The sequence below is a fragment of the Ostrea edulis genome, chromosome 5, assembly GCF_947568905.1.
Source record: "Ostrea edulis chromosome 5, xbOstEdul1.1, whole genome shotgun sequence".
NCBI lineage: Eukaryota > Metazoa > Mollusca > Bivalvia > Ostreida > Ostreidae > Ostrea > Ostrea edulis.
Window position 1 is genome coordinate 67,958,984 of NC_079168.1, and position 12,190 is coordinate 67,971,173.

The 12,190-nt window shown below is 34.1% G+C and overlaps 1 protein-coding gene across 1 annotated transcript in view; it reads left to right on the top strand.

The window, feature by feature from the left end:
- Nucleotides 1–12,190, top strand: part of LOC130054717 (N-acetylgalactosaminyltransferase 7-like) — a 34,528-nt gene that overhangs the window by 2,890 nt on the left and 19,448 nt on the right. Inside the window, exons 2-5 of the mRNA XM_056165271.1 lie at nucleotides 4,738–4,898; nucleotides 8,509–8,710; nucleotides 10,360–10,498; nucleotides 10,914–11,080. Coding sequence (XP_056021246.1) covers nucleotides 4,755–4,898; nucleotides 8,509–8,710; nucleotides 10,360–10,498; nucleotides 10,914–11,080 — 652 coding nt within the window. The 5' untranslated portion in view covers nucleotides 4,738–4,754. The remainder of the gene's footprint in view (nucleotides 1–4,737; nucleotides 4,899–8,508; nucleotides 8,711–10,359; nucleotides 10,499–10,913; nucleotides 11,081–12,190) is intronic.

Consider the following 12,190-nt stretch of genomic DNA (forward strand, 5'->3'; position numbering starts at 1 on the left):
AAAAGGTTTCCAAACTTGATCTACTATCAATAAATGTAATTAGTGGTGTAAATATTACAATTGCATGTGTTTATCAATACAGCAGTATGAGATCGTGTCATTTGTATCCATGTATACCATAACAAGATGCAGTGATTTCATTGGATGTTTTATTTATAGTGGATTGCGTAATGGTCTAATGAGCCCAACTTTTATAAAGTATGAGGTAACAAATCAATAAACCTTGACTTCTGAAGATGGCACCAACATTCCTCATTTACTTTTGGATATTGCAAAATACTAAAATCTAGAAACTAAGGACAGTTTATTTTCATCTTTTTAAAATAATATCTTAATTGTGTGATTGTGCTGGCCATTGAAGAATTTCTGTATGTTACATAGGTGACCATTAAGGCCCATTGGCCTCTTGTTAGGCCAAAAAAATGTATATGTTGGTTTCTACTTTCACCTCAAAAGTGTTAAGGATCGGTAGGTAGGTAGTGTTTTTTTTTTTTTGTTTTTTGTTTTTATTTTATAGGTTGAATTATTTTTTAATGATTTAATTAGTATTCTACTATGCATAAAACATAATGATTGTGATTGTCTAGTAATCAAATAAGTTATAATATGGTAAACGAAAACTGTTTCGGTGTTATGGAATGTGTTAGTGCATAATGAATAACTTATTTAAAATAAGTCAATAAATATACTCTTGTTGTAGTGATGACATTCGCAAAATTTGTGAGAATGGAAAAAAATGTGTTAGGGTCGGCAGAATTTTTTAGGGTCGGTCGGGAAAGTGGAAACCAACATTTATTTTTTTTTTGGCCTTAGAGTATATGAGGAATCTCAGTCTCAAACTACATTAAGTTGTTGTTTGTGCTTCACATACAAGTGATGAGGAAAGGAACATCAACTCACGATACATATAGGATTAGTCTACCCCCGACCTTACCACAGACACTGGTCATTACGTACAAGAGAAATCAATATCCAGTTATTTTAGGAAAATTCAGGTTGGTAGGGGGTTAATTCTATAGTAAATATAGAGATTGATATCTGTCCCTGGCTGTCTTCATGATAAACTACTAGCCCAATCCAGACAATTTCTTGGGCTAGTAAAATTGCTACATAGAATTATGTAAGAGGCTAGTGAAAATTGCTAGTAGCACATGTACTTGTTGTGAAGATTACCTTCATCTTCACCATCTATTTTTATGCCCCCCTTTGAAAAAGAGGGGGCATATTGTTTTGCACCTGTCGGTCGGTCGGTCGGTCGGTCTGTAGACCATGTGTTGTCCGCTCAATATCTTGAGAACCATTCACTTGATGATAATGATATTTCATATGTGGGTTAGTTATGAGTAGAAGAGGATCCCTATTGTTTTTCAGGTCCAAAGGTCAAGGGTCAATCTACTCTGGACATAGGAATATAATGTCCGCTCAATATCTTGAGAACCCTTTGCTTGAAAGACATCAAACTTGGCACACTGGTACATCCAAAGGAGTAGATGACCCCTATTGATTTCGAGGTCATATGGTCAAAGGTCAAGGGTCAAACTGGGCATAGGAATATACTGACTATTCAATGTCTAGAGAACCCTTTGCTTGACAGACATCAAACTTGGTACGCCAGTACATCTTCAAAAGAAGATGACCCCCATTGATTTTGAGGTCACATGGTCAAAGGTCAAGGGTCAAACTGGACATAGGAATATACTGTCTGTTAAATATCTCGAGAACCCTTTGCTTGACAGACATCAAACTTGATACACTGGTACATCTTCAAGAGAAGATGACCCCTATTGATTTTGAGGTCACATGGTCAAAGGTCAAGGGTCAAACTTGACATGGGAATATACTGTCTGCTCAGTATCTTGAGAACCCTTTTCTTGACAGACATCAAACTTGGTACACTGATACGACTTCAGGAGAAGACGACCACTATTGATTTTGAGGTCACATGGTCAAAGGTCAAGGGTCACACTAGACAGGAATATACTGTCCGTTCAATATTTTGAGAACCCTTCGCTTGACAGACATCAAACTTGGTACACTGGTACATCTTCAGGAGAAAATTACCCCTATTTATTTTGAGGTCACATGTTTAAAGGTCAAGGGTCAAACTGGACATTGGAATATACTGTCTGCTCCATATCTTGAGAACCCTTTGCTTGACAGACATTAAACTTGGTACACTGGTACATCTTCAGGAGAAGATGACACCTATTGATTTTGAGGTCGCGTGGTCAAAGGTCAAGGGTTAAACTGTACATAGGAATATACTGTCCGCTCAATATCTTGAGAACCCTTTGCTTGACAGACATCAAACTTGGTACACTGGTACATCTTCAGGAGAAGATGACTACTAATTATTTTAAGGTCACATGGTCAAAAGTCAAGGGTCAAATTGGACATAGGAATATACTGTCCGTTCAATATCTTGAGAACCCTTTGCTTGACAGACATCAAACTTGGTACACTGGTACATCTTCAGGAGTTGATGACCCCTATTGATTTTTAGGTCACATGGTCAATCCACTCTTGACATAGGAAGATATTGTCTGCTCAATATTTTGAATTGATGATACTACTCTCAATTAAATGATGTGTGTGTGTATAATCCTTTTCAATTTTGCACCATGGGGGGCATATGTGTTTTACAAACATCTCTTGTTATTATCTAGGCCTTTTATTAATCCTTTTGCAAGGGTGAGACTTGGCTGTCCTATTGAAGTCGAAGGTCGTTTTTACATGGCGATCCTGTGGATTGATGTAATCTAATCCTGTATTTTACTAACTCATCCCATGTCCGCTTTGATCTGCCTAGGGCGTACATATAAGCAGACGTACATCGTGTTGTTGCTGCAAGTTCACAGCCACCGCTAGATGACAGTGTCCCCCAAGGCATAAGAAGTCCGCTACAACTTCAAGTTTCTCCTCAACAATTTTTACCTCGTCATAGGGCTACCATCAATAGGTCGATCAAGTCCATGACAGCTCAGGCACTTGTATCAGGTTTAAGAGAAGCTTTGATTCCACTACATTTCTTATGGACCCAGCATGAGCAGCTGTTACAGAAGATGGAGTTCCTGCCTGTGCCTTTTAGACAGACTACAAATGTGTACTTTCCTGAACTTCACATAGATTCCATATTCAAGCTAGATATCATCACTTTGGTCTTACCCATATTGACCTTGAGTCCTTTCTTCTTCAAGCTCTTCTTCCACTTGGTCACTCTTTCAATCAGAGACTCAATGGAAGTGTCAACAACTGCTAGATCATCAGCATGTCAAAATTCGCAGCTTGTACGAAGTTGGATTGACAACGCTTCCAGAACAACGATAAACAGCAACAGACTCAAAACAGATCCTTGATGAACACCAACATTGACATTAAACTCATCACTGTAGCCATCTCCTACTTGAATATGGGTTCTTGTATTGGAGTACATGATCTGCACAATTTGACTAACCATTCATCAATACTTAGTTTGCGCATCACCCACCAGATGATTTTTCTAGGTACTTGGTCGAAAGCCAAGTATAGGGGTTTGTTGGCTGCAATGTGTTTTTCTTGCTTTGTTGTAAGATGAATATGGCATCGTTGGTTCCTCTGCCTGGCATAAAATCAAACTTCATGAAACCAAACCTTGATATTATGAAATGATCTATGGTTTTATTTCAAACAAATAGGGATATATATTAGTTTTGTCACAGCACAGTGATGTTGATACAGTAAGGCCAATTCAACTTAATTAGTAGATTGTCATCCAGGGTCACCAAAACGAATGGGGCAGGTGGGAGGATTTTATTTTTTTAATTTTTATTTTCTGAGAAAAATAATGATGACAAATGAGTTTTTTGTCAACATAAGTGCATCATTTAAAGCCAGATGGATATCAATCTATGCTTATTTCACATACGAATTCCAGGTTAAGCTTTAATTTCAAACACAGAAAGATACCAAACTTCATCAAGATATGAAGAACATTTATCCCTTCCTTTCATTTACACGCGTCAGATATTGAGAAAACCAAATACATATATCTATTTTCGTCATGTGGTTTTTCACGTTGCTATACCAGAAATATAAACAAGAAGTGTAAATATCGGAGTCGGACATGAAAATTTTTCAGAAATCGCAAGTTTCGCTAAATTGAAAAATTCCGGGCGGGTCAATTTTTTTAGGGGCAGGAGGGGATGATAATCTATTAATTAAGTTGAATTGGCCTAATTGTAAAGTTGTCATATGATTGTAGAATCAAAAGTTTGAAGGAGAATGATACACAACCATTTAACAAGCTAAGTACTGGTGCACCTTATCTTCAGTGACAGAGGGAAGGTGCAGGATAACTTGAATTTGATTCATTGACAGCTCAAAATTTTAACTAATCAAAATCGCTCGTAATATCTGAGTTCATAAATGGCAGGTGGCTAAAAGACATAGGTGATGGATATAGAAAAAGATTGTTTTAAAAGAAATGTATAATCTCAAAGCCAAAGCAGGGATAAAGTGTGGTCACTTCTATGTTGAAAATTATGGTCAAATTTTGTGTATGAAAAATAATTTGATTTGCTTCAGGTATCATTACATATTGATACATTGTATATATATCTGGTTTGATCTCCTCAAAGACCATGTGTTTAGCTGTTTTATCAATACTGCATGATGTTATGTATTGTTATTCATATTCTCATCAGTATAAAGTCTTTGATTTTGTAAAGTATGCATGATTCATTTCATATTTTGTTTTAGACTACAGCATAAATTCAATGAGGCTTCGATACAGAAGAAAAGCGATTTTGAAGTTGGGAATAGTGGTGATCTCACTTCTTATTGCGGTGCCTGTGATTGTTCATCGCTTCGAGCGGCCTGCAGATGATGAAAATCCAGAAGTGATCAAGAAAAAACTGAGGGTATATTTATGTCTTACCAGTAGTCGTATAAACATTACTACTAAACTATAGACACAATTTTGTTGCGAGCAACGAATAGGTCTTCCATCCGATTTCTGATGAGATAAAATATGATCTTGACTGGAATAATTTACGTCATCAGTTGCAGATCGTCACATTAAATGACTGTGCTTCAATAATGCTTAGCAAATTCTTTTTCAGTTTTTAAGATATTAAGAAAATATTTTTGACCCCTCTCGGCCCTTTATTTGAGGGGCTCATCCCTAAAATTTGATTTTGCGAATATCTCTTGACAGTACATGTATCTACAAATTTTGTTCTATAATGTTAAACAAAATGTTTTTAGTTCTCTAGATATATGAAATATCCAGTTTTAGGGGCCATTCCCTGAATTCCTTAAAAGGGAAGTAAGACAAAATTTGGAGATGGCATATTGTTTAGAGTCACATTCTGACCAATTTATGTTATTTAATCCTTTACGAAATATCTCTTGTTTAAGAGATAGAAGCATCAAATTTTTTCGTATATTGCTCCCTTAAAATCCCTTATTACATGATCAATATTCATTTTCCTGACATGAGCAGTTGCAAAACATAAAAACAAACAACTTTTGCTTCAATAATGCTTACTTTTGTTGTTGTTGAGATATCTAAAAAATACTTGGTCCTTTATTTGAAGAGTTGACTGCTAAAATTTGATATCATCAAATAGGTCTTGTCTTTATCTACAAATTTTGTTCTATAATGTTTAACAAAATATTTCTAGTTTTCAAAATATATATATACAATATTCAGTTTTCGGGGCCACTCACTGAATTCCTTAAAGGACGATGTAAGACAGAATTTGAGGATTGCATATTATTTTGTACATTGTTTCCCTTGAAATCCCTTATTACGAAATCAATTTTCATTTTGCTGACATGAGCAGTTGCAAAACATGCTTTGCTTCTGTAATGTTTAACAATTTTTTTTTCCTTTTTGAGATATTTAAAAATGATTTTGACCCCTCTCTGCCCTTTATTTGAGGGACTGGCCCCTAATACTTGATATTGTCAAATAGGTCTCGTCATTATCTACAAATTTTGTTTACATCTCTTATCAAATTATCTCTCTATAAAAAGATATTGAAGAAAATGTGTGCAAAAATGCAGTATAAAATGGTGTCATTTTTTCGAGTCCTACTGAGCTCTGACGTGGTTTTTTTTTTTTGGGGGGGGGGGGGTTAAAGAAATACGCCAGTTTCAAGATAAGAGCTCTCCTGTGTAGGAGGTACATTTAGTAGAACTTTGAGTGCCTTAGTGGGACAGAGTGAACCTAGTCATTGAGGAAGACGATAAAATATGGTAAAAGCGGCTTCTCTTTAAATATGTAAATGTAGAAAATACAAAATACTATCGAAGGAAATTGTTACTAAAGTAGGAACATAAAAACATCATCATATTTGAAAGTAACATCCTGGATATGATACATACGACCAACGAAATTACGTGATATAATAAGAATTCCGTGTTTTAATTATTCCCTGAATACCTATCACTTACTTAGTTTGTGTATCAGTTGAATTCAGGTGATGAAACAGCGTATGAGAAAAATACTAAGTACATTTACTTATGCAGTGATGGATATTCATCCCACTCCCGCACATAAACAAGTTGTTTAGCGCTTTACTATGTACGAGAGTTCTTCAAAGGGAAATATCTCAAAACCAGCATATTGGAATGTGAGTCTCCACATCTATGAACTCAATTTGCTGAAAATTTTAACTCGATATCTTGAATAATATTCGAGTACACTTGGGGACAATGACCCTCTAAAAATCAGAAAAACATCAATATTTTATGTAATAATTGACGTAATCAAAAGAAAAAGAAAAAAATACCGAGTTCATATGAATATCTATCATCCCTGAAAATTTTATGAAAATCGACTGATGCATATTCAAGAAATCGCGTCCATAAGACTTGTAAGAAAAAAATAACAGAGGGAAAAATATCTTACAATAACAATGTTAAGGTCTTCCAATGGAAATGGAAGACCTTAATTTGGTAGCAAAAATTCTAGACCTACTGTTCAAAAATGGCGACATGTTTTGAACTATATAAGATAATGCTTTGATATTTCATATATAGATGCCTAGTGAAAACTCAGTGACCTTGACCTTGGACTTACCTATTATTCAAAACTAACTTTGGCTCAAACTTTTGAGCCAAGGGGAATAGGGCTTTGATATTTCATATATAGATGCCTCATGACCACTGCTAAGACTTTTGACCTCTTGACATTTACTTTGAATCTTGACATTATTTTTCGAAAACTTTTAACTGTAGCTATGTATTTTGATTCATTAGACTTTAATATTTAAAGGTACTGGTTCACAATTTTTGATAAAATATTTTTTATTTTTGATGTTAAGCATTAGAAATATAACTCATTTAATGTTGACAGTCAAAATTTTGACCTTCTGAATGCAAGAATGAAAGCAATATTTTAGCCTTAAATATGTGTTATGTAAACAAAGACTCGAGTCTTTTTATGTAAACAAACAAACAAGTGAAAAATTAATTTTGTTATACTGTATAATGCATCTTAATTTTGCATAGTCACAAATTTTAACTTTTAGATGACACCTTTTACCCCAAAAATGCTTGAAATGTGAAAGATATAATAAACTTAGATCGATATCCATTTCTTTTGAAAATTTCGTAAACAATAGCATACCGCAATCTTTGTTTACAAAACAAAGAATAAACTCTCTAAAATGAGCTTCTGTGGTGATGTATAACCTTAATTTTCATGTGAAATCTTTCAAACACATTAGACAGTAGATTTTGATCATTATTAAAAAGTGAAAAACAAAATTTTGGGTAAAATTGTGAATCAGTCCCTTTAAATTATTCAACAATAATTATGAAGCATTATCAACACTAAATTCTAAGTTAACACTTAGAGACTTGTCAGAATTGCCTGGAATTAATTTGTCATTTCGAAGAGTGTTTCACCAATCTCCTGAATACTTTGTATTAATCAATGTTTAGTAGAGTTCCCAGTGAGCTATGTTGTCTTCTGACAACTTTTGTTACACTCATTGAGATGACAATTATTATTTTTAAAAAACACTATTCAACTGAGGCTGATATCTATGGATTAATAGATGGAGGGAGTAGTGGTACATTAATAATGGCCGGGATTCTAAAAGCCTAGTACCTAAAAATGATAAGGATGTGAAACACTAGAAATGATAGTTGCAGATCTGAAACTCTGCGAGAAAATATCCAGAATTTTTCCAGTGAACTACAAATCTAGAGCAAAAGAAACTCATGTTTATGTAAGTGTGAGATAACTGGGTTCATCAGCAGTAAGAAATACATCAATCTAAAAATCCATGTAACAAAACATTTTTGACTGGATCTAGGGCTATGTAAGTGTCCTTGAGACCAAACTATTGCCTGATATGTAGCATCAGGCAATAATAAATTGTCTCTCAGACTGAGAGGATAATATTATTACTATTGCCCTCAATCCCTGTCAACAAATAGGAGATGATGTAAAAGTTTACCAATGATAATTTATCATTATACATTGTTGAAGTTTTAATACATATACTCTGATAGGTTGCAAGATACCAAGAAAAAAAACGACAGCAAAAGAATATCCAGAATGTCATGGAAAATCCAGTCGTGGTACAGAAGGGAGGAAAATATGTGGTACCGGCTGATTCGATTCATCCGGAACCAACACATGGACCAGTGGCTGTACTGAAGTCAGGCGTACAAGGAAATTTTGAACCAAACTACCCTAGCAAAAGTGGCCCAGGTAGGCAGTATGATGATAAAATGCAGCATGGAATATCATGTGTACAGATTAACTCACTAATCTGAAACAAAATGGAAACAAGGATGAAATGTCATGTAAAAACATTTTGTATGAAAACTAAACATTGTTTAGATGTATCATCCGATAATTGTAGGTATAGTATTTTTCTATCAATAAATGTTTCATCCTATGGTAGAATATACTACATAATACTAGATAATAATGGCTGACAAGCTTTTGAAATACAAGTGCATGGATACCATGCATATATTCCTTGTCCTGTTAAGTTCAGTAAATTATGGTGTTACACTGCACAAGTATGTGTTCAAGTCCAGTAGGGTGTTTTAAATTTTTTAAAAATTCTCAGTGGTTTTTTTCCTTCATTGCGAAATAAGGTAAATTTTCAAAATACATTCATATATGTTACAATATTAATACCTCACTGAATGTGATTCTGTAATTAATCCGATTATCGGTGCATTAATTTTCTCTGATAAATTTATCTCATCATTTGATGCCCCTGTAATCAGAGATTTGAAGACATTAAAGTTTTGGTCTGTCCATCTCTTTGTCTATAAAAACTTTAACCTTACCCATAACTTTTGATTGGTCGGTGTTATGGCTTTTATATTTCACATGTGTATTTCTTGTGACAAGACCTTTGTTTTCATACTAAAATTTTTTTACTTTATGACCACGACCTCAGAGTTTTACCATATGGGGGCATCAGTGTTTCACAAACACATCTTGTTTGATTTGCTATAGATGGGATATATTAATTTAGATACAAACAACCTTAATACACAAAAAAAGAGCAACATGTGTTTTAGATATAAATTCTACCCCTGAAGAAAGAGTACGGAAAACTTTGTAAATTTCACTACAATGATACAACAACCATCACTTAACAGAACATACAAGTACCGAAGAGACATATTGAAACTATTTATATGGTGGAGATACATGTTACTTCCTTCTCAGGGACGAGTGGTAGCACGGACCTACATGCCTTCACGTCTCGTCTGAACGAATTCCAGCATTATACAATCAATCTTCTCTTATTTGAAAAATCCGACAAAAGAAATCTATTTCATTGATACTACAATCTGTCACAACCTAACACATCACAGTTAAAAACATCACAATCAGCTTTAAACAACAACATAGCACTGTATAATTTCACAGACTATTATGTTAATGCATTATATAATATGAATTTCTTGTTTGTAAACGCACTATATCTTTAATTATATTATAAGAACTTGAGAAACAATGTACACCAACTACGGATATCGTATGTATTTGCGTTGTTAAGCGATTCCGCATAATAGTAGCCGCATTTTTTACTTCTGAATCAGTAAATTCATTTCATATTAAATTGTTCTGATGATGACCGCCCTAAGGTTGAAACCGGTCAACCAAATAAAATTCACACTGCATTCTCATGATGTGTTGGTGATCTGTTTTATTTCTTCAGGTTTATTAATTAATATGTTAAAACAGTGGTGATGAGGTGGTCATTATCTGTTTGATATTTTGTGAACTTTTAGAGCTCATCTTTGTACATATGTTCGTTTGTTGCATGACCGTGACTACTCTCATTCCCAGGCTTTTGATTTTCATTGATAACTGTCAATTTAAAACTCTAGGTGAAAATGGACAGCCTGTATACACGGGAATGGAGGAGAGAACAAGGGCAGACAAATCTGTCAGAGAATTTGGATTCAATATGATTAACAGTGACAAAATCTCCATGAACAGGACCATCCCGGACACCCGGGTGGAAGAGTAAGTTGATACAGTCATTGACTGAGTGATTGATTCTTATTTGGGTAACAGGTAAGTACTGGACTTGTTTTCTGTAGCATAGCAATTATTTTGATTAATATTTATAGAGCAGTGAGTCAGATAGGCTGATTGCATTGCTACAATGCAACATTGAATATAAGCAGACATGTATTTGGTAATTCTTTCTATTTCACTATGTCTTAAAATTAACTTGGCAAAAACATATATGGATTTAATAAAACTTTTCTTTTTTACATCAAACTGTTTATTTGAAAGTAAAATTTCTAATTAAACAGGAATTATTGTTGCCAAATTTGTGTATGATAGTGTCAAATGTAGTGATACAATATTGTAATCCTCGCTGGTGATACTATAGCACGGCTTTGACCTGAGCCTCAATTTGATTCTGTGACAGATGTAAATACTGGCAGTATCCTGAAGACCTACCGAGTGCCAGCGTCATTCTCGTCTTCCACAACGAGGGCTGGTCTACGCTGATGAGGACGGTGCACAGCATCATAGAAATGTCTCCCAAACAGTTCCTGCATGAGATTGTTATGGTGGATGATTTCAGTGACAAGGGTAGACCATGTTTCTAGTTCAAACTATATCTTATAGACTGGGGGCAGTGCCTGTGAATACCCTTGTATTACAAAGTTCAAATATTTTAAAACAGTTTGGATAGCTGAAACATTTCTTATATAAGTTCGAGTATCCTGAAAACATTGAATAGAGGTTATATATATATAGATATATATATACTGACATAATAACAATGATAAGATGTAGCTTTATGTATGTGACCCATTTAACATTGACTGCTATAAACATTGAATAGAGGTTATATATATATGTACTGACATGATAACAATGATAAGTATGTGACCCATTTAACATTGACTGCTATAAACTACATACTATAGATCACTTTATTATTCGCGAGAGATTTAACTACGCGTTAATTTGCGAGACTTTCCATTTGCGATTTCAAATATCTCACATTTATTTCTACTTTTGGCAAGTAAGAATGTACTCATTACCAACTGTCACAAAGGTTTTTTGTGGTATACTAGTACATATGTGTATACCATAACATATATATGTACCAGAAAACGTATTTAAAATCTCTTTATTGCCATGATGTTACCTGTGCAATTTGTAATCGATGCAAATAAAATAGACCTGCAATAAAACTAAACACAATTTTAATGAACGTATGTACTAAAGAATAGGCATCTAAAAATCATTTGCAGTTATGTTTCTTTTACGAACTTTAATTAAATAAAGTTAACTGTTATACATACAAACAACTGTTAAGATTGTCACAAGGCAAGCAGTGAAGTGCGAAATGGGTCAGTCAAAACTCCTCAATGTATATTTAGTAATTTAGATAACTCCTGCCATCACCCATGCAATTTTAATTAACTCATGTTTTTGAGCCAGCTAATCTAATGATTTTGTAACCCATTTAACATGTAGGGGTTTAATTACAGATAATCATATATCAACTCGGACATCTGTAATGCTATTGTTTTTCAATTGATCAGTGACTTTACTTGCATAAAAGTCTTCGAAAAGTCCGTTCATTGATTGTTCTAATTTTTTTTTCTTTGGAGAAAAAAAATATGCAAAATGGTTTCGTTATTTTTGAAACTACACTTTAAAATGTTATGATAAAAAATGACAACAATT